At 37.4% G+C, this 24,694-nt stretch overlaps 1 protein-coding gene across 2 annotated transcripts in view; it reads right to left on the bottom strand.

The window, feature by feature from the left end:
- Positions 1-24,694, bottom strand: part of acss3 (acyl-CoA synthetase short chain family member 3) — a 228,480-nt gene that overhangs the window by 34,269 nt on the left and 169,517 nt on the right. For both annotated transcript variants that reach the window (XM_028817153.2, XM_051919742.1), the window contains one exon: positions 6,643-6,724. In XM_028817153.2, the coding sequence (XP_028672986.1) occupies positions 6,643-6,724 (82 nt within the window). The remainder of the gene's footprint in view (positions 1-6,642; positions 6,725-24,694) is intronic.

Raw genomic sequence — 24,694 nt, 5'->3', positions numbered from 1 at the left:
TACGTCAGGATCAGAGAAAGCGCAAGAGAGAAAGAGAAAAGTAAGTTGGGTAGCTTCTCAGCCATCTGCCAATAGCATCCCTTGTATGAAATCAACTGGGCAAACCAACTGAGGAAGCATGTACCAGAAATTAAAAGACCCATTGTCCTCAGAAATCCGCGAACCAGCAAAAAATCCGCGATATATATTTAAATATGCTTACATATAAAATCCGCGATAGAGTGAAGCCGCGAAAGGCGAAGCGCGATATAGCGAGGGATCACTGTAATCTGCCTCTACTGGTACGAGGCAGCTTGCATGGCTGCAGTGTAAGTGCACTCACACAGTAAAAAAACATTCAATTTCTTCAGTTTGCTATAATGGCATTAACATTGTTAACCAACACTTCTTTTAGACTTTTTAGGTCAGCACACAGCGTTCTGGGTTTTGTCCACTTAATAGCTCAAATAGTAGTTTATTTTCACAAGCATTCTTTTCTTTAAATGTACATGTGCTTTGCACCTACCTAGAGTACTATAATCCTCTTGAAACCTGATATGTCTTCAGGTATTATAGCGAGTATACAGTAGTCACAGATGTGGCCACCTAGAATACACATTAATGGTTTAACACTGGGGCTTCCTTTACACTTTTCCCTGATAGTGTAAAGTGGACTTCAATTCACACTTCCACAGTGAAAAGTGTGCAAGCTCTCCCCTGTGCCAGTTTGAATTTTTTCTTCAGTTTTCTTTCATCAAAAGATGGGCAGGTTAAGTTTTACTGCTTACTCTAAATTGACTACATGAGTGAATTTGGATGTGCTCAAATGTAAACCTTGACATTGATTGGCATTCCTTCTAAGGTCTGGCTCATGGGATAGACTCCCTGTACTGGATTAAGAGGGTCCAATAATGGATAAATGGTTGACTTTTAATATGCTGTTACATTATGAATTCAGCACTATTTACAGTATACTTATTTTGACTGTAAAAAAATGTCTGGTCTTTTGGCTGTTTACTGGTTTCTGTTTAATTAGTTGCACGCCTGAATTAGCCACACACACACACCCACACACACACAATAAACGGTAAGCAGTTGTCTATTTATGAATATCCTATATGTGCTTTCATATCAGAATAGACACACACAAGGTTGTATGAGAATCAAGGTTTAAATCCCGGACTCAAATAACAGGAAGCACTGGGACCCATTAGAGAAACTAGTTAAAATTGGATAGTAACAACACATGGTATCTTGCATTATTTTCAGGATTGCAAGACTGATTTCTACTTGAACAAATCATCTATCATTTTATATGCTGACCATGCTTCTGTTTCATGACTTCTTTAAAGTTGCAGGTTTCAGCCAGTGGCCATATAGCTGCATTGTGCAGTAACACACGCCATTCAGAAACACAAGATTGCAGAGTTAATCCGCTTCAGAAAAATCAATCCCACTGTTACAATTTGAAGGCTTTTCAGTACTTTTAACACAGAAAGCAATAAAGCTAGAAAGTGATGATCCATCATGTTCTGACAGTTGCAGAGCAAACTGCATAAATGGCTTGCAATCTGGGGCACGCTTTCACTTTTCACTTGGCTACTCTGAAATATTTCTAAGTGACTCTCAAATGTCAAAAAAGGAAAACAGTGGTTATGGTCTTTCTCTGTTATAACCCAGTATGAAGTAGACAGTAGTAAAGGAATACTTTATTTTTTGAAATAGACATAGAATGTGGCTTGGCCAACTTGAACACCTTATACAGTATTGCTTCCCTCTAGATAGTGTTGTAAAACATTGATAGTGATTGTATACAGAGGCTGTTTTAGACAGGGAATGGTTCTAAACTATTTATAGAAACTCGGAATATACGACCTAGAGAACATCTCTTGCTTGAGACATCTTAACAGAATACCTCTTGGTGTCATCTGCTTTATAGTGGGGCTCATAGTATTTGCATCCCGCTTCATGTGGATGGCAACAGGTCCATCCTCGACCCATGTCAATAAAAGTTTGAATGAGATCTATCCTGGTGGCTGTAATCTGCAAGGCTGCTTGTTCAATCACCCATTGGGAGAACTGTCATGGGTTTTTTAGGGTACTGCCTGAATGGATGACAATAAGCAAATTGTTTAACTAGTCATAAATGTAGTGGTGTACATTTGAAGTGAACTGTAACATTGTTATTTATAAGGATGGATAAATAGATTAAAATGAGAAAAAAATTCTAAGCCGTAAACCTTTGACCAAGGACCATTACCAGAGCTACAATAACTGAAAAAAATACAAAAATGAATTTCTTTACAACTTTGATATTTTATAAATAATGCAAACAATGACCACATTTTAAATTGTACCTTTTGCAACACATTTTCACTGATGAAACCATTTCAATTAACATATCCAATGATCATGTTTGAAGTGCTTAATTTTGGTATGAAAAATGAATACCGTATATACTCTCTTTTAAGATCTCCCGTGGATAAGTCGGGGCTTGATTTTACCATATAATTTCTGGTATTTTATAATGTTGGTTGTATAAGTTGAATGCGGAAAACTCACACTATTGATCCAAGAGATTATGATATGCTAACACGCACCAGAGAGAGTAACCACAGAGCACACTGCCTTTTTTTTCTATGTATTGTGCCTACGTGACCACACGGTAACACCCAAATTATTCTGAATCAATGTTTGCACTGTTTTGTCTTTTATATATCTCACACCCTCGTAAGAGCATCCTTTATCTACAATGGAGTGTTCGATCAGAAAAAATATGAAGGTGGTTTTAAATTAAAAGTCGTTAGAAGTACCGAAAGAAATTGGGAACTGCACTGCTGCAACAAAGTTCAATGTGTCTCAGAAACTGGTGCGAGATTGGAGGAAGCAATAAGATGTAAAAAAAAAATAAAATAAAATTGTCGTATTTTTGAATGGGTGTTTAAGTCGGGGTCCTGACTTATAAGGGAGTATATATGGTATTTTTCTGAAAACTGAAATTAAAAATAATACTGCAACAATTTACATAATCACTTAACAAAATGAAAAGTGCTTCAGTTTCTTAGCAGCTATGAAAATAAATGGGGATACAAAACTATAAATGAAGAAGAGAACTGCAACGAACATGGCTAAGAGATTGACAATAATTAAAGCACGTAATGAAAATAACCTAAATTAAGTTACATATAAAAATGTGAAGTATACAGTCAATATTAGAATTGAACTTTGGTCCTCTGACAGCATTTCATACAAATCAATAAGTGGTTGAGCTATTGTGAATGAAGGATCAGGCGCTGCACTAAATGCATATTTTTTGTTACATACAGTCTAGCACAGACACAGCAGCAGCTGGGATGACATTGTTGATTTTACACTAGAATTACAAAAGCTTATGAAAAAACTTTGATGATGAAAATCCCTTCGCACCTTTCCATCAGCGTCTCTTGTCTTGTAAATGTGACGATAAGCAGCAAGCAGCCTGCTATCACATCCCCCCACCACTGCACAATTTTCTCTTCTCAAGTCTGTTTACCTGCGTGTCAGTTGCTTAGAGTTGTATAGAGTGAGAAGTCAAGAAAAATGACACCTTTTATAAATACTATATCGTTATTTGGAACACATGCATTTCATGTGTGTTCCGTGTCTACAACAATCTATGTATACACATTGTTAAAACAGAAACGTTTTCCATGTTTTAGTAATAACTGACAAAATGTAGACAGGAAGTGTATAATGTGTGAAGCCTGAAGTCCAAATATCAAATAAACACTTTCACAAAAGGTACAAATATAACAGAACAAGTGTGCTTCTAGTCAAGAATATAACTGCAGAAAAAGAAACCGTATTAGGGTGCGACATTGACACGCTTTGGATACGACCGCTTTGGTGGCGCAACAGTAACAACTGTTGATTGGTAATCAAAACTTCATGGGTTCGACTCCGTTTTGAGAAGCGAGCTGCTCTTATACTTACTATTTTAGAATAAAAACATATATTTGATTTGAGACTGTAACAGCCGATGTAAATTTATGGTACCATGCTAGTGTACAGACTTTAAGCTGTAGGAAGTAAATAAATCATGGTAAATAACATTCGATCTGGCTTTTATATAAGTAACATATAAATGTTAATGTTTTGGGCACATGCAGCGTCCAGATCTAAACACTAGCATGGAGAGTGGAAGCTGCCGTCACTGTACTTTGTATATAAAAGCCAGATCGAATGTTATTTACCTATTAACCTTGATTTATTTACTTATCTTCCTACAGTGTAAAGTCACAAGTAGACTGCACATATACATATACAAAGTACAGTGACGGCAAAAGTGCAACGTGCATTCTTTCTCCGATATAGAACCCTCGTCATCATCTGAGTTCACCTCTGTTATAGGATGTCTTTAAGTGAAAACAGCAGTGTCAGATCGGTGGGGGAGCATGAACGCGACTGAGAGAATAAAACTGAATAAAAAAAAACAAAGCTAAACTTTACAAGTATCATATATTTACACCGGCTGTTACAGACTCAAATCAAATGTATGTTTTTATTCTAAAATAGTAAGATTAAGAGCAGCTCACTTCTCAAAACGGAGTCATTAGGGGTCGAACCCATGAAGTTTTGATTATCAGACAACAGTTGGTACCATTGGGCCACTGAAGTAGTCGTATCAAAGGGGTGTCAATGTCGCACCCTAACGCGGGTTCTTTTTCTGCAGTTATATTCTTGAATAGAAGCACACTTGTTCTGCTACATTTGTACCTTTTGTGAAAGTGTTTATTTGATATTTGGACTTCAGGCTTCACACATTATACACTTCCTGTCTACATTTTGTCAATTATTACTAAAACATGAAAAACGTTTCTGTTTTAACAATGTGTATACATAGATTGTTGTAGACATGGAACACACATGAAATGCATGTGTTCCAAATAACGATATAGTATTTATAAAAGGTGTCATTATGCTTGACTTCTCACTCTATACAACTCTAAGCAACTGACACACAGGTAAACAGACTTGAGCTGAGAAAACTGTGCGGCGGTGGGGGGGATGTGAAAGTAGGCTGCTTGCTGCTTATTGACAAATTTACAAGACAAAAGACGCTGACGGAGAGGTGTGAAGGGATTTAAGGTGGGACAGATTTACGAGCTTTTTCGTAGGCTTTGGTAATTCTAGTGTTAAGCTAGAGAGCACAAATAGCGATCTTGTGCATTTTTTGCATGTCATGCAGTAAGGAGACTTTTTTCCACTCACTCTGTAGTATAACTTTTCAGAACACACCATTGCCTTCACCCCCCTTTCTTTCAACCAAACTCATTGCCATTTAATTTTTAACGCCCCGTTCTACTGCACTTGCTTTGACCAACTTTGATTCCATCTTAAGCAGAGATTTTAAATTGTGCTCACAGTATGCTCATGGCTACTGAAGGAAGGCAGTTTCATGGCAAGTGAGTAAACACTTTATAGTGCTCACCTGACACTGATAAACTGTTAAAATACTATGCTAAAATGTTTAAAATTTATCTAAAACAAAAACCAGGGTGGCTTTATTTTCCAACCTGCTTAATCCTGGACACAAGGCAGAAACAAACCCCTGGATAGGGCACTAGCTCATCACAGGGCAACCTCCTCACACACCATTAAAACCAACCCAATCACCAGGGCCAACCTGCATGTATTTGGACTGTAGGAGGAAACCCACGCAGACACAGAACATGCAAACTCCGCATAGGGAGAACTGTGAGGCAACAGTGTTACAACTGCCCCACCATGCTGCCCACCAGTGCTGTTACTTTATTAAAATGATGCAATTGTCAGTGAAATTTTTATGAATTTAAAAATGGTCACACACCAGCATGTTGCCTTGAAACTTTAGGACCTGTATATGCAGTAGATAATATGTTCTTTATATTTCCTTTCCCTTATGTATAAGGGGTACAAGCTGAAGCTACTAAAAAAGGTAGAATGCAAACTCCAGATGCCTCAAGGATTGTCCTTTTCTCAGTAGGCACACTAAGTACCAAAAGATACGTCTGGGAAAGGAAACCAAAAACATGGCAGAGTCAGCACAGCTCAGAATAATCCATGAAGAATATGTGTGATTACACTGTCTTATAAACATCCCTTGTGAGAAATACAAAAGGTGACAGGACAAGTAGACAACAGCTCACTAGACTTTCTTAAGCACATCAGGAACTTTGCACATGGACCTGTGCAAGGCATTACCATTGGAAAGGGCCAGTCAAGTGCAAAAGAAAGGAAAAAGAAGAAGTGTCAAGAGCCAATTACTTTCTTGTTGAATAAATGAACTAGATTCTAATGAATAAACCACTCATTGTTTACTCGGCATTGTCACAAGAGATATCTAGCTAGACAAATGCCAAATGACAAATATCTCAAAAAAGTAAAACTAAAATGGTGTCTTTAAGACCTCTACTTTTAAGATAACCACCCACTCAAAAAGTAAAATATGTCTTATCATGCATGGGTAGATTAAAATAAACATTTTTTCATAAAAGAAAAACAAAAAAAAAAAACAAATTAGCATTTTGTAACTTGGAAACTCCATATAATATATACTTCAATTTATCTGGGCTGAATAAAGAAAATGGTTTATGTCTGTTTAGGTAAAATATATACATAAATATGAAGAAGTTTAATGCTTACTGGAAATTTGGTGAAATAAAGTTCTTTGAAGAGTTCATCATTTTTCCAAAGTGTTGTAAAAGCACCTGGAGGTAATGGTAACCTATGAAAACAATAAACAATATTTAAGTAATGAAGTTCTCTAATGCTAACTCAGGACACACAGCAAAGAAGACAAAATTAAATCTAATGCTAGAATTGTGAATTTAGACTAATGGAGAGGATACATTGTTATCTTTGGTTAAGTAACAGAACACTCTCAGTTCAGGGTCACAGGATCTTTGGCCGTGCAATGTGTGACATTTCAAGTATGTAGAAGAGATTGTCTATAGTCGCAAAGGTACACCAGAATGATAATCAGACTTGCTTTATATAGGTTATATAAGCAAATAAAACTGAGACATAGTCATTTTTATGTATAGTTAGATATCTCAGTTTAATTCTGCTTCAGTTGGAAACACGCATTAAATAATTTAAAAAATTTTATTTAATTAATTTAATTAAATTACATGAACATTTACTTAATATACTCTCTTTTTATTGGATAACGTAAAAGTACAACAAAATATACAACTGGCCCTCGCAATAAGTGCAACATACAGGAAAATGATGCTTATAGCATAAGACAATACAAAAAATTGGTAAGAAGATACTATAAATTCTCACTCAATACAAAACACAAGAAATACCTAGTCACACATATTTCTATTGTATGGTCAAGTATAAATTTCTTTGGACAAAATCATTCATTGACCGAGTCATATCTGCAAAAAAAAAATCAACATCAAAGGGACTTAAGGGGAACCAGTTGCATATCATTAAATGCATAATACATGACAAGGTGAACACACTAGCCACTAGCACAACTGCACATTTGGAAGGCCATAAAAGGTACAATTAAGGAATTGGGAACTGTGAATTGACTCAGTGTGAATGTTCCCTGCAATATACTGGGTCCTCTAACTTACTTCCAAAGCTGTTGGTATATAGAATCTGTTGCCATGACCATGAAGAAGCAGATTTAAAAAATGGCTGAATAAACAGAATAATACCAGTAAAACGGAGAAAAAACAGAATGAGAAATACTACCACACCAGTGGAATTACAGAAGCAGAACTGGAGAACCTAGTATAAAGGAATGGATTAGAAAATGAAGATAAAGAGATCCAGTTTGTAGTATCTGATACAGAGAACTGGTGATATAAATCAAAGAAATGACTTTGAAAAAGGTCAAAAATTGTTCTCAGTAAGCTCAACTTAACCTCTTTTTGTCAAATGACTTAAATTCTCTTTGTACCCGTCAGCTTCCTAAAATATTTTAGTTGAGGTCAGGTTTATAATAACCATCACTGATGACACGAGCAGCTCATTGCTTTATTATCAATAATTCTGAGACAAAATATCTATCTGTTGTCCAGCAGTGCCTATCTTGATTTAAATGATCTGATCCCAAGGTCTTTCATCATATCAACAATTTATTTTATATACAGGCCTCTTTACAATATTACATGGCACAGAGCAGACAAACACATAGTTGTGAAACATTAAAAAACAACACATACAGTACATGAAACACACAATACTTTAAAGTTTAAAATGCACAGTATAAGCTGAAAGTTACTGAGAGGAGACAAGAGAAAAAAAATACTATGATGTAGGGGTGGGCGGTATGACCAAAATTCTATATCACGGTATTTTTCTAAATTATCCCGGTTTCACGGTATTCGACGGTATTTTTTTCCCCATGCATGAGTGGATGTTAACCACATTTTCCACTGCAATTACTGGCTAAGAATAACCTATTCCACTGTCAAGACTATTGTACACTGTACAAAAAAAAACATTTTAATGTGCACACAATTATTAATACAGTTTTGCATTGCCTCATAAAGTGATAGTTTTCAAGGGGATGGCACTAATGGAGAAGGTATCACATTGCATGACAGATGCAGTCAAAATATAGAACCTTTTTATTGAACAAATTTTGCAAAAACAAACTATAATTTTGACAACATATTTTCAACCATACAAAGAGGCATTTAGACTTAGTAAAATATCCAGAAGTGCTTGTCAAAAATTGTATTGCACCGAATATGTCTTAGAAAAGGAATAAATAGTAAATATTTTTTGTAAACCAACTACACTTTCTGTTAATGTTAACAATCTCTGTCCACTGACACGTTAAAGTGACTTTTTAAACAACTTTATCACCATTAAACTGTATAATATTTAAACTAATAAATAATAACAATAAAATGAATAATAGTATTATTACTGATAGTTGCACTATTACTTCAAGACTTCAAGCCCAGGTGCATTACACAGTATTCACCAAATTAAAATAAAATAAAACAAGTGCAATTTAGTGATGACATCTTTACCAACTGAACCATCATTTAGGCAAACTGCATTAATATGGACCTTGCTTCAAGCTAAGCTATACTGGGAAGAAAAAAACAAACTATATGTCGAGAACAAAGTCAACATTTCCACTTTATTCTCATAGTTTACTTCATAATTAAAGTAGAATGTCGTAAACTAAACTTCTTCCTAAAATCAATGTTTAATCAATTACTTAATTTACCCCGTCATAAATTAATGCAGCACATTAAATGCTTTGTGTTACGTTCCCCGACCCAGTGGTTAATCACTACGCTTCTTAAACTGACTTCCTCCGCACTAAGAGAAGACAGCGATCACCATACAGAATCCATTCACTTCATGATATTCCTGCTTTCTGAAAATTTAGAATGCTAAGATAAATACTTGATATCATTTTCATGATGAAATGCATTAAAGCAGGTATTACACATGCACGGTAGTGAGGCGGTAGTGCTGCTCCCTCGCAGTAAGCGGTCCCCAGGTGTATGTTCAGTGTAGAGAACTTTATGGCAGGTGTGACGAGGCTCCAAAAAACTGGATGTATGAATAGCTATCGCACAGGTTTAACTTAAATATTGTGTAAATGTTGGGTTTGTGATCTGCTGGTCGGAGACACGAACACAAAATTCAATACATGTTCTTCTGAGCAGGCTATCTTTATTGCATGCATACTGTCTCTATCTGACGTACCAAAACCCCAGTTCCTATCCTTCCTTTTTCTTTCACCACATAACCAATCACCACACGATAAACGTCTTTGTGATATTAAAACTAGTTATAAACTTAGCCCACGGAGTGTTCAGAACTTTAAAAATATCTTCGTTATACATGTTTAATTATGCCATCCATTCAGAGTTGCGCCCATCTCTGAACGAGTAGCCAGCACATCAAAGGATGAATACAAGCAAAACATACACTAGCAGGGTCAATATAGCATAACAAAACCCCACATCCTACATGACTTTGAAAGGAAACTGAAGCGCCGAGTAAACCCACCAGAAAAACATGCAAATGCAAGGCAGGCACGCCGCCGTGCCCCCATATGATTAATGCATGCTTTAATGCATTTCACCATGAAAATTATATTAAGTATTTATTTTAGCGTTCTAAATGTTCAGAGAGAAGGAAGATCATGAAGTGAATGTATTCTTGACTACAGATCGCTGCCAGCGCCTCCTCTTAGTGCAAGAAGAAGTCAGTTTAAGAATCACTTAACACAAAGCATTTAATGTGCTATATAACTTGTGACGGGGTTTGAGAAAATCTAGTAAATTAAATATTCATTTTACGATGAAGTTTAGTTTACGATGTTCTAATTTAATGACAAATTACGAGAATAAAGTCAACATGTCGACTTTAATCTTGACATAAACGGCGAGAATAAAGTCAACATGTCGTCACACTATTACACAGCACCCAGGTACATTACACTGTATTGAAAACAAATAAAACAAGTACAACTTGGCTTGCAGTATTATCCAGTAGTATAGAAACAGTATTTACACATCTGACTTTTTAAAACTAAAGTATCTCCAGGCTCTCTGTCCATTTTCACCGCGCAGCATTCCTATGCTACCGCCCACTATTTGGTGGTGTAGCAGTGGAAAAAGAGCCGTAGTGCAACAAATCTGTGTTTAGCGGTGTAGCAGTGAAAAAGGTCCCCACTTGAACAGTTTCCCGCTGCGCCACGTTCCGAACGTCGTTTAGGCAATTTAAACCGGTGTTGCGGTATAAGAAAAATCCATATCATAAAAAAAAATAAAAAACGGTTTTCGGTATGAACCGGTATACCGCCCAGCACTATTATGATGCAAGTCCAGGAAGGGGAAAAATTGAGGAACACTGTGGTTCTTACCTAAATATAATATTCTATAGTTACTGTATAAATCAGAGCATAGTTGTTGTCAAAACTGTACTTTATACCATTTTAAACATAAACAACCAATATTGATATTTAAATGAAAATTACAGCTACCTACGCCGTATGCACTGACCAAATTAGTTTTCCACTGATTCTCAGTATGGGCCAGTGAACAAAATAGCGGACTCTGCATACCCTTGGAAATTGCCTGTTTATAGAAAGCTGACAGTAGAAATTTTAAGTTAGATGTTACACAAGTATTTGGAAGTATTCTTTTCTAGGTGCATTCACAAGTAATTACATTCGAATTAGTGTGGTGCTGAGTTGTGAGCATGGTGCACTCAGGTCCTAATATGGGATTCCTGAGGTGGTTCGTCATGTTGTGGGTGTGGCAACGTGTTGTATCAGTGCCTACTCCTAACCTCTCTCTCTCTCTCTCTCTCACACAAATAATGCAAAAAGCAGCTGCTGCAATAGTCATGTCTGTCTGTCCACATGAGGCAGTACATATCCTAATGTACCAATTTTCTTGAAATTTGGCACACTTATTCTTTAAGAAAGTATGTTAGGAAAGTTCAACTTTTGTTGAGATATCTCAAATACAATGCACTGTACAAAGTTTTGGAATGATAAAATCTTCCATTAAAAAGCAAATATGCAAGTTTGTCTGTCTTAAAACAGAAAAACATTCTGTGCATCCTTATTCATAGATTAGTTTACTGTTTGAAATTTACCTTAAGTGAGGTGAGGTTGGTTCAGCTAGAATATTTTCTATATTTTCCACTTTTCGATAGCCGCTCATATCCAAAGTACAAGTTAGTTAAAACTTTGCATTTGCATAAAACTGCATTACCTGAACTTTATTAATTTAAAGAATGAACATTAGCAACCTACTGCTAAAGCTGTTTAAACCAATTAATTGCAAAGGAAAGGTGTAGCTTCTCTAATTAATCTAAACATAGGTTTACAAAGGGAACTGCAGTTGATACGCAGGTAGAAGATCAGAACCATGGGGCATGCAAAAAGAATTGCTCTGTTGTGTACAGGTTTCTTCCGTCAACAAAGAAGATGATTATGCCACAAACAGCAAGGATGGAGAGAAGCTACAGTTTGTATGTGCTGACAGAATTGCTTAGCTGTACAATGTATGGCAAAGACTAAGTTACAGTTACGGTTTATTCATGTTGCGGTCTGACAGGGGAGCTCCAGCTGCCTAAACCCGACACCAGGACACAAATTCCAGCACAGTACAAATTTTTTTTCATATGGGGAAGCACTTTTCCCTCGCTCCCCACAGCAGCACAGTACAAAACACCAATACAGTACAATCAAGCACTGTACTTTCTCTTCTTTCTTCATCCTCTCTGTAATAATAATAAAAAATACATTTTATTTATATGGTGCCTTTCCCATGTGCTGTCTCTCTCTCTCTTTTCTTTGCTTCCACTCCTCCTCCAGTAAGCTTTGTCCTCTCCCTCCTGACTCTGGCTCCCAGAGTAGTGGCAGATGACTCCTTTTATAGAACACCCGGAAGTGCTCCAGGTATCTAGTGATCTTCTCGGCCATTCCTGCAGCACCCCCTCACAGAGCCTATAGAACCCAACAGGGCTTCTCCAAACTCCAACTCCCATGGATCCCTGTGGGAGTCCAAGGCACCACTGCAACTCAGCAGGGCTGCCACTTGGTGACCTGGGGAAGGTAATGCCCTGAGTGAGCTCTCTCCCCCTAGTCTTTCCATAATAATCGCGTCCCAGCCAGGAAAGGGTCCTGGCCATTTGTGACAATGTCTACAAAGCTGCTTTCGCTTCTGTGTATCTTGAGGCTGAAATTAAAATCTTTTAAGACTAGTGTCATCTTTATTATTAAAATTATGCAATAAATCAGTTCTATGTACTGAATTATCTGGATAATTTTCATGAATTATTGTTATTTTTTCTAACATTAATAGCTAGGGTGTGCATGATGCAAATTTCTTGAGTTCTAACATATACTCTATATGTACAAACTCCCTGTCAATTGACATTTGAGCTTGAGTTTTTAACTCATTGACAGCCACATGTAAATTGAATGTTTTTTTTTCCTTTGGTTATATTCTTGAATAAAAGTGCATGTGTTTATTTGTCTTCACACATTACACACTTCACGTCATTATTAGTTTCTGCTTTAGGTGTGTGTTCAGCATTTCTTGCATTTCCTTTCATCCTACACTTACCCAGATCTTTGTAGACATGGATTACACATGAAATGCATGTATTCCAAATAACAATATACTGTATTATTTACCCTATACAACTCCAGGAACCTCACATGCAGATTAGGAGCCTTGTCTTGAGCTGGGAGAGCTTTTTGCCCAAGTTGAGCTCCGTCAAGGTGGGGGATGGGACGGCAGGCTGCTTGCTGCTTGTGCTGATCATCACATTTACAAAACAAAAGATGCTGACAGAGAGGTGTGAAGGGATGTAAGGTGGGCCAAGATTACAATTTTTTTTGTAGGCTTCAGGAATTCTAGTGTTAAAAGTACACAGTTAGCCAAATGTGCCCAAATTCATGGCACAACTGACCAAATTCTCTATAGTCAACTGCCCAAACTATAGGCAAAGATGAAAGTTTGCGCAGGTATTTGCAAGATCAATATGTAGAGGCACAGAAAAAACTTTGGGGGAAAAAGCTGGGAGATTCTACTACCAGGCAGTGCTGCGCATTGAATGTTTGAACTATAAACAGACCAGGGCATATATCCTCTGTGCACAAACGTTTGTGCAGCTCCCTTTTCCCAAATATAAATTGGCCTTCGTATTGTTACTATAGTTGAGAAAGAGGGGATAGTCTTTACAGTACTAAACACTTGTTGGTGAGGTTATAGGGTTTTTTACTTTGGGAGGTGGGATCTTTTGCGTTATTAAACAATAAAAAAAAACTTGCATTATGTAACAATTCTATATTTCTCTGACAATTTATCAGCAAAGCTCCGGACCTACTCTCCATCCTGATCTGAAGGAAGTAACAATTCTACCTTGATACTTCACAAGAGATTTTAACTCTCCTTCCCTTACTTCTTTTAAAAGTATAATGTTTAAGAAATGTGAAAAACAGTTTGACTCTTTACAACTAACAATAGTACATCAGTAGATGCCATTTCACCTGGATTGTAATCTGCTGTCTGTAAAAGATATTGAGCCACCACTAGCGTATTTGAACTATGTTTTTAACTACATGATACTGTTAAGTGCTGTTAAAAAACATGTATTTACTGTAGTCTACTAATTCATGTAATAGAATATATTACATGAATAAGAATTATTGTTGCAAACAATATTAAATAAACAAAAATGTGATAGCTAAATTTTTGATGAAGTAACTAAAAATGTAAAATGCAACAACCTTCAAATTAGGTAACAAAGTCCTGTGAAGGTTACACCAAGGAACACATTTTATAATCTCTTTTAACAGATGAAAGAATATAAGTTTTCAATTTGGTGGTGATCCTCAGCATTATATCATTTTGACACTGAATTTTTACAGACTGTCATTTACAAGAATATGATGGCAGCCATTCCTTCTGAAGAAATGGGGTGCCTCAATAGCCATCCGACAGAAATAATGGGGGAAAGGAGCAGAAAAGGAAAAAAATGTCTTTGGCACGGCTACTGTATATATATTATCTTAGTGACAAATAGGACAGTGTATAAGAGGAAAAAAGTACAGTAATCCCTCCTCGATCGTGGGGGTTGTGTTCCAGAACCCCCCGCGAAAGCTGAAAATCTGCGAAGTAGAAACCATATGTTTATATGGTTATTTTTATATTGTCATGCTTGGGTCACAGATTTGCACAGAAACACAGGAGGTTGTAGAGAGACAGGAACTTATTCAAACACTGCAAACAAACATTTGTCTCTTTTTCAAAAGTTTAAACTGTGCTCCATGACAAGACAGAGATGACAGTTCTGTCTCACAATTAAAAGAATGCAAACATATCTTCCTCTTCAAAGGAGTGCGCGCCAGGAGCAGAGAATGTTAGAGAGAGAGAGAGAGAGAGAGAAAAGCAAACAAAAATTAATAGGGCTGTTTGGCTTTTAAGTATGCGAAGCACCGCCGGTACAATGTAAAGGTAGTCTTTCAGCATTTTTCAGAGGAGCGCCTGTATCCTCTAGGCCAGTGTGCGAACAGCCCCTCTGCTCACACCCCCTCCGTTAGGAGCAGAGAATGTCAGAGAGAGAGACAGAGACAGAGAAAAACAAACAAACAATCAAAAATCAATATGTGCCCTTTGAGCTTTTAAGTATGCGAAGCACCGTGCAGGAAGCATGTCGCTTGATAAAGCAGCTGCACAGAATGGAGCAACGTGAAGGTAATCTTTCAGCATTTTTAGACGAGCGTCCGTATCCTGTAGGGGTGTGAACAGACCCCCTGCTTACACCCCCTCCATCAGGAGCAGAGAATGTCAGAGCGAGAAAGCAAACAATCAAAAAGCAATACGTGCTGTTTGATCTTTTAAGTATGCGAAGCACCGTGCTGGAAGCATATCGCTTGACAAATCAGCCATATGTAAGCCCAGCAAGAAAGAGAGCAATGTGAAGGTAATCTTTCAGTGTATATTGAGGAGCGGCCGTATTCTCTAGGGGTGCGAACAGCCCCCGTGCTCACAATATATTTGAGGAGTTTTATTTAATACGTAATACGCGCTCTGGTTGGGTAGCTTCTCAGCCATCTGCCAATAGCGTCCCTTGTATGAAATCAACTGGGCAAACCAACTGAGGAAGCATGTACCAGAAATTAAAAGACCCATTGTCCTCAGAAATCCGCGAACCAGCAAAAAATCCATGATATATATTTAAATATGCTTACATATAAAATCCGCGATAGAGTGAAGCTGCGAAAGTCGAAGCGTGATATAGCGAGGGATTACTGTAATTCTGAATTTTATAAGTGTGCAGGTGTGCCCGTAGTACTGTGACAATAAAAAGAAATCTTAACTCAGCAATGTCTCCTTTTGTATATATTTAATACATGCCATATACAGCTGCCATGTTGGCGAAGTGGTTAGAACATCTCCAAATTCCTCGGTTTAAATCTCAGCTTGGGCATTGTGTGCATGGAGTTTATATGTCATCCCCTTATCTAGGTTTTTATATCAGATAGATAGATACATGAATTTCTCTCATGATCAATAAAGTATCACTGACCAAGAATTAATTACACCAAGTTGAATACAAACATTTAAGTACACTTACTACACAAACAACAAATACAGTACAAATAATGCATTCACATTACACTAGATGGTACATACAATAATGCTGGTGCAGTGCGAATTGTGCAAATAATACTACTACCAAAGTGACAGGTGGCACATAATATCAAAGTCAAAGAGACAAATACTAAAGTGACTTAATGTCAAAGTAAAATAAAATAAAGTGGCTTATGCTGGTAGGGTAATAATGAACAAAATAAAAAATAAAAAATGTGTTTTTTATTCCTTGGGTACTTCAGTGCTCCTTCCAAATTTTCAAAGATGTGCCTGTCAGGGTATTTGAAAAGTTTGTATTTTCTTGGTGTGGCCATGTGTGGGAGTGGGGCCTGAAATGACACTGGTACTCTATACAGAGTTGGTCCTTACTTTGTGTCCTCTTTACAGGTTTGACCCTTGCTGCCTGGACTGTATTCTGATTATTATTCAGTCAAACTAATATCTGGAGAGCTGAAGAAATCACATGCTAACTGGAGGTACTTCAAACAGATTTGCACTAAAAAATAGAGGTAAGAGATGTGGATGTATTTTGAAATAATTTGAAAAAAATTCTAACATAACAGGTGCCAATTACTTTACATGGTTTGCAGACTACTAGTATGGAAGCACGATTATGGTTTCAGAATGCACACTGAGAGCTAAATAATCTACAACTGTCCTCATCAATATTGCTGCCTGTTCATTTCTGTTAACTAGACCCAAGGAATTATAACCAAGGATGCATTCCAGATCTCATTTACCATAAGCCATGTGATTGACAGTAGCCAGTGGTTAGCTCAGAAAAATTGTCCTTGTTTGCTTGTAATAAGCTACATGTTGTTAATAGAAGCACAACAGTGGCACCCCATTTTGAAAAGTGTCTGAGCACTACTAACATTAACACTTTCCTTTAAATGGAAAATGCAGCTAACATTATCTATAGCTGAAATTCATTCTCTCCTATATTCATCAAGATTAAGGTGACATTTCCAGTGTTTACTGGCTAGTGTTCCTCATAGGCTTTGTCGTCATTCAGGGTGCTGTTTTGTGTTTTTATAGTCAGCTTGCAATACACATACTTGGCTGAAAGCGGGAAGCAGGGTTAATTTCCTCCACTATCAAATGTTCACACTGAGAATGACAAAAATGATGTAAATATTTTTCAGTTGGCCTCTCTAATAAAATTTCCAATGTTTCATTTTGGCCAAAATAAAAAAGATTTACACATTTGTTTTTACATAAATGTGTACTAGATTGTCTGTCTGAACCAAAAATGATTCTGATTTAGCCATTAGACAGCTTACACTGATAGAGTACATAACACCATTATTTGGGGAAGGTCTTGATTTCCATATAACGGGGTGTTATAGCGCTAGAGCCATGGAAACTCGACCATGTTTTTATTGCTTATTTGGCTATCCTTTGTGTTTGAAAGGTAATATCTTGAGTTTCCAGTGATGTTGTTACCTTAGTGGCTTAATGTAAATAAGTGAACCCTGGTGATAGACTGGCATCCTATTAAAGGATTGTGTCTGTCTTATAATGATAAAAATATTAATACATTTTTTTTAAAAATACCTTTCTCCTACTAGTCATTTCTGTCAGGAAATCCTCCTGTTTTTTTACCATTGACCGTTATAAAAAATATATGGAAAATGAATAGATTAAAGGGTCCATAAAAAGGTAATCCTTTGCACATTGTTAAGTAGAAATAAAAGTAAGAAAAAGGCCTGGACTTTTATTAAGATGTCCACAATTGTAAGAGCTGAACAAAACTGAAAATAATGTACTGGCAACTGACAACTGTAACATAATTTTCTAGTATAAAGTAAGCATTTCAAATATTTATTCAAAGCAACAAGCACAACAAATAAGACATACAGCTACAAACAGCAGAATTCAGACTCACACTTGAATTGAACAGCACTCGGCTGAAGTTGAACTGCCAAGTACTAAAATGACACTTGTATAAACGGAAAACTTATTTAGTTCACACTAGGAAAGCGAAGGCCTCTAAGTGAAATGTAAAGTGGCATTTATTTGCAGCTCCACTAAGTTCTTTAGGTGTAAGGCCAGGAACAGCAGTGAGTGGTATTGTCACTGCAGGTATAGTCTCCAGTTGCCTAAGCACTGTGTAACACAACTGAAAAGAAGCATAACATCTACAGAATACACTCCAGGGGCAAATTTAGCAGTCTGTAAAATAATCTGGGTTTTACAGATTATAATGGATTATCTTGTTGCAGCCCCATGGTAGCATCTCATATCACTCTGCTTGTCTTTCTGCATCACAACCAGTGTCTTAGGACATAGGGAAAAAAAGGATTTGATTGATACCTGTGGTTGGCCCCATGCACATGGAGATTGCACAATTACTGGATGGGAAAACAGTGCTGAAATAAAATGCACCAAAAGAAGCAAAGAAGATGAGCAGCCTTCAACAGGAAGGAATCTGGATCCAGGCCTGCAGCTGCAGTCGAGCAGAAATGATAAATTACAAGAAGGAAATGAGTTTTAGCTTTACCGCTCACAAGCAAAAAAAAAAACCAAGCGCAATGGATGGTACAAAATGAATAATGCTTAGTCCCGAAATTGGTTTCTTTAAACATGCCATGCATATAGACAAGTGGTGATAATCTGCATTTAAATGTCCATTAATAAGGCAGAAGACAACATTAATTGTAAGAGACATAGATCCCTGCAACTTGACCTGGCTTTTAATAGTGTTGTCATGACCAGCAAGAAACTTTAAGTAGATATTATTATGCATAAAGAAAATTATAAATTAATTAGCCTTATGAGATTAAATGCAGTATGTAAGTATGAAATACAGTGGTGTGAAAAACTATTTGCCCCCTTCCTGATTTCTTATTCTTTTGCATGTTTGTCACACAAAATGTTTCTGATCATCAAACACATTTAACCATTAGTCAAATATAACACAAGTAAACACAAAATGCAGTTTTTAAATGATGGTTTTTATTATTTAGGGAGAAAAAAAATCCAAACCTACATGGCCCTGTGTGAAAAAGTAATTGCCCCCTTGTTAAAAAATAACCTAACTGTGGTGTATCACACCTGAGTTCAATTTCCGTAGCCACCCCCAGGCCTGATTACTGCCACACCTGTTTCAATCAAGAAATCACTTAAACAGGAGCTGCCTGACACAGAGAAGTAGACCAAAAGCACCTCAAAAGCTAGACATCATGCCAAGATCCAAAGAAATTCAGGAACAAATGAGAACAGAAGTAATTGAGATCTATCAGTCTGGTAAAGGTTATAAAGCCATTTCTAAAGCTTTGGGACTCCAGGAACCACAGTGAGAGCCATTATCCACAAATGGCAAAAACATGGAACAGTGGTGAACCTTCCCAGGAGTGGCCGGCCGACCAAAATTACCCCAAGAGCGCAGAGACGACTCATCCGAGAGGTCACAAAAGACCCCAGGACAACGTCTAAAGAACTGCAGGCCTCACTTGCCTCAATTAAGGTCAGTGTTCACGACTCCACCATAAGAAAGAGACTGGGCAAAAACGGCCTGCATGGCAGATTTCCAAGACGCAAACCACTATTAAGCAAAAAGAACATTAGGGCTCGTCTCAATTTTGCTAAGAAACATCTCAATGATTGCCAAGACTTTTGGGAAAATACCTTGTGGACTGATGAGTCAAAAGTTGAACTTTTTGGAAGGCAAATGTCCCGTTACATCTGGCGTAAAAGGAACACAGCATTTCAGAAAAAGAACATCATACCAACAGTAAAATATGGTGGTGGTAGTGTGATGGTCTGGGGTTGTTTTGCTGCTTCAGGACCTGGAAGGCTTGCTGTGATAGATGGAACCATGAATTCTACTGTCTACCAAAAAATCCTGAAGGAGAATGTCCGGCCATCTGTTCGTCAACTCAAGCTGAAGCGATCTTGGGTGCTGCAACAGGACAATGACCCAAAACACACCAGCAAATCCACCTCTGAATGGCTGAAGAAAAACAAAATGAAGACTTTGGAGTGGCCTAGTCAAAGTCCTGACCTGAATCCAATTGAGATGCTATGGCATGACCTTAAAAAGGCGGTTCATGCTAGAAAACCCTCAAATAAAGCTGAATTACAACAATTTTGCAAAGATGAGTGGGCCAAAATTCCTCCAGAGCGCTGTAAAAGACTCATTGCAAGTTATCGCAAACGCTTGATTGCAGTTATTGCTGCTAAGGGTGGCCCAACCAGTTATTAGGTTCAGGGGGCAATTACTTTTTCACACAGGGCCATGTAGGTTTGGATTTTTTTTTCTCCCTAAATAATAAAAACTACCATTTACAAACTGCATTTTGTGTTTACTTGTGTTATATATGACTAATGGTTAAATGTGTTTGATGATCAGAAACATTTTGTGTGACAAACATGCAAAAGAATAAGAAATCAGGAAGGGGGCAAATAGTTTTTCACACCACTGTATACATTTTATTCAAGTTATTGCATCATGACTGCATTTAGGCCTCAGAATGTATTCTCTATTGATGCATATGTCTGAACAGATTTATTAATTTTGCTTATAAAACAAGTTTGGCATGGCGTCTCATCTACAGCTGGCTTCCGTGATACACAGTGCTACCGAGATAGGCACAGACCTCCTTGTCAGTCATTTTCTATCTCGATTAGTCCTGAATAAGGCTACAGGGATCCTGGAGCCTATCCCAATTAGCATGGGGTGCAAGTCAGTAACAAATCAAGAATACCAGTCCATCACAGGGCAAATACACACAAACACACCCCGGCTATACACTAGGGCCAATTTAGTATCATCAATCCACCTAATCTGCATGTCCTTGAAATGTGGGAGGAAACCGGAGCACCTGGAGGATACCCACATAGACATGGGGAAAACAAGCAAACTTCACGTAGGGAGGACCCAGGGCACTACCACTGCACCACCTTGACACCAACCTCTTTGTCAGTTACAAAATTTATGTTATTTTAAATTAAGCACTCATAACTGTACTAAGGCCTACAACTATGAATGAGGTGAGATTGATTCATTTGCATGTTTTATCTTTTATTAAGTGATTTAAGCATCATCCCAACACTTTAAAACAACTCATCCATTCACTTTTGAGGTCTCAGTAGCAAAACCAACCCTGTACAGGTTACATCTACACTTACACCATAGGTCACAAATGCCAACAACCAAGATACCATTTCTGGGACAGTTCAGTCTTTGTGGAGTTTTGCTGAAGTATTTCAGAAACTGCATGATGACAGATTTTGGGACACTGAATGTGTTCTCCTCTGGAGTATGTGTCTAATACCTTAAACAGATTTATTACTATTTGTACACTTCATCCACTATGCGGCATCAGTGACAAAAATCAACCTTGAACAGGACACATCTACATCATTGCACACAATAACAAACTACAAATCTGCTTCTAGGACAGTTCAGTCTTTGTGTAATCTTCTCATTCTTTCCATGGTCAAGATTTTGTTTAGTGATTTTATATTTTTCCTCTAAATATGCTGTGCTGATTAGCCACTCTATATTGGATCTGTGTGTGTGTATGCGTGAATGTGTGAGTGTGTGTGTGTAAGAATGTCCACCAGTTGACTGGCAACGGGTGTTGTTTCTTTGCTCAGGACTAATACTTCTGGGATAAGCAATGGATTCTTTAAATAAATGCCTTTCAACTATCCAAGTAGCTCCACTGAGTGTAAGGTATAGGTTAGTCCTAATACATATGGTACTTAGGTATGCTCAGATCGAGGTCGCCAAAAGGCCAATCACAAAAAATTATGTTTTCAGTCCCTGCTTTTCTAAGCTTTATGGTAATTTAATTGTAGTGCTCCTTTATGCAAGCTATTATAGTAGTTGAGTGGTTTTTCTATTGCAGAACACTCCTGCAGCGTAAACAAAGAGCAGTAAGTGGAAGTTTATTATATCAGAGATAAATACAGGTGATTTGTATATTAGCCTTTTTTGTTCTTTATTTCGCTTTATATAATTTCTTGTATTAGGAATTTGTTAGTTTTCGCATACCCCTTGGGGTCAGAGCACAGGGTCAGCCATTGTACAGCACCCCTGGAGCAATTACAGGTTAAGGGTCTTGCTCAAGGACCCAGCAGAGTAGGATCTCTTTTGGCAGTGACGGGGATTTGAACCGGCAACCTTCTGGATACCAGCACAGGCCTTTACGTTAAAGAAAGTTGTGAAAAAAAAGTATTTGAAGAAGTCATCCTGTGCAACTAGGCAAAGCAGTAAGAAAGGCTACTTTAAGGAATTCAGACCTTCTTTTTCTCCTTCAAATTAAAACAGACACTGCTCAAATTTGGACAGCGTGCTTGTTTAAAATGCAGCAGCCTACACTTTTCATTGGAAAAAGAAAAGATAAAGACAAATGTTATTTTATTTTATAATTACATATCATGAATTACAAATGTCTAGTCAATACACCGAAGAAAAAAAAAACACCTATATAGTATTTAATGTATATTTTAACAGCAAAAAGCTGCAGTCAATTACCGATTTAAAATTATTAAAAAGTGTAAGTGCATGTACATCCCCAATTCCAAAAAGGTTGGAATGCTGTGTAAAATGGAAATCAAAACAGAATGTACTGATTTGCAAATCTCATAAACCCATATTTTATTCACAATAGAACACAGAAAACATTTCACATATTTAAATTAAGAAAATGTCTATTGTAAGAAAAGAATAAGGCCATTTTGAAGTTCGCCACTCTGTATAAGACTGTTCGGGCAAATAGTGCAACAATTTAGGAATAACGTTCCTCAACGTACAATTACAATGATCTTGGGGATTTCTTCATCTGTGGTACACCGTATCATTAAAACATTCAGAGAATCCAGAGAAATCTCTGTACGCAAGGGACAAGGCCGAAAACCAATATTGGATTACTATAAACTTCGGGTCCTCAGGCGGCACTGTATTAAAACCAGGCACAGTTCTTTAGTAGAAATCACTTCATGGGCTCAGGAACACTTTCAAAAAACCACTGTCTGTGAACACAGTTTATTAATTCCATCAAAAATACAACCTAAAACCCGACCATACAAAGAAAAAAAACAATTAATTACGATCCAGACACCCCACTACCTTCTCTGGGACCAAACTCATTCATGATGGAGTGGAAAACTGCCCTGTGGTCTAATGAATCAAAACAACTCATGGATGCTGTGCCTTATTGGCTAAACAGGAAAGGAACTATCAGACTTGTTAACAGCACACAGTTCAAAAGCCAGCTTCTGTGATGGTATGGTGATATATTACTGCACATGGCATGGGTAGCGTACACCATTAATTATTAACAATATATACAAGTTTTGGATCAACATGTGCTGCCATTCAGACGACATGTTATTCAGGTAAGTCCTTGCGTATTTTTAGCAAGACTATGCCAAACCACCTTCTGCACATATTACAACAGCGTGGCTCTGTAGTAAAAGAGTCTGGGTGATAAACTGGCCTGCCTTCAGTCCAGACCTGCATTATGAAATGAAAAATATGACAAAGGAGACCCTGAACTGTTGAGCTGATGAAATACTACATCAGGTAAGAATGGGACATTTTACTTTCATAAGTACAGCAAATGTTCTCATCAGTTCTCAAATGTTTAAAGAGTGTTGTTAGAAGAAGAGGTGATGCAACACAGTGGTAAACATTTCTTGTCCAAACTTTTCTGAAACATGCTGCTGGCATCAAATTCAAAATGAGCATATATTTTTCATAAAGCAATAAAATTTTTCAGTTTCATCATTTAATGTGTTATCTTTGCTCTATTTTCAATAAATGTGGTTTAAAATGATTTGCAAATCATCATATTATTTACATTTTAAATAGAATACCAACTTTTTTGGGAATGGAGTTATAAAAGATTACTTCCCCAACAACTACTATCTTCAATCAATCTTCTTCTTCTTTCGGCTGCTCCCGTTAGGGGTTGCCACAGCGGATATCCTTCTCCCAATATACTTAGCATCTCTCCTCTGCACATGTCCAAACCAATGCAATCTCGCCCCTCTGACTTTGTCTCCCAACTGTCCAATTTGGGCTGACCCCCTAATGTACTCATTTCTAATCCTGTCCATCCTCGTCACACCCAGTACAAATCTTAGCATCTTTAACTCTGCTACCTCCAGCTCTGTCTCCTGCTTTCTTGTCAGTGCCATCATCTCTAACCCATATAACATAGCTGGTCTCACTACTGTCCTGTAGACTTTCCCTTTCACTCTTGCTGATACATGTCTGCAACAAATTACTCCTGACACTCTTCTCCACCCATTCCACCCTGCCTCCACTCTCTTTTTCACCTCTCTTCCACAATCCCCATTACTCTGTATTGTTGATCCCATGTATTTAAACTCATTCACCTTCGCCAACTCTACTCCTTGTATCTTCACCATTCCACTGACCTCCCTCTCATTTACACACATGTATTCTGTCTTGTTCCTACTGACCTTCATTCCTCTCCTCTCTAGAGCATATTTCCACCTCTCCAGGATTTCCTCAACCTGTTCCCTACTATCTCTACAGATCACAATGTCATCAGCAAACATCATTACAATTTATTGGGAGATAAGTGAAACTTCAGTTTTCA

The sequence above is a fragment of the Erpetoichthys calabaricus genome, chromosome 1, assembly GCF_900747795.2.
Source record: "Erpetoichthys calabaricus chromosome 1, fErpCal1.3, whole genome shotgun sequence".
NCBI classification, from domain to species: domain Eukaryota; kingdom Metazoa; phylum Chordata; class Cladistia; order Polypteriformes; family Polypteridae; genus Erpetoichthys; species Erpetoichthys calabaricus.
This window is presented reverse-complemented; position numbering and strand designations above follow the sequence as displayed.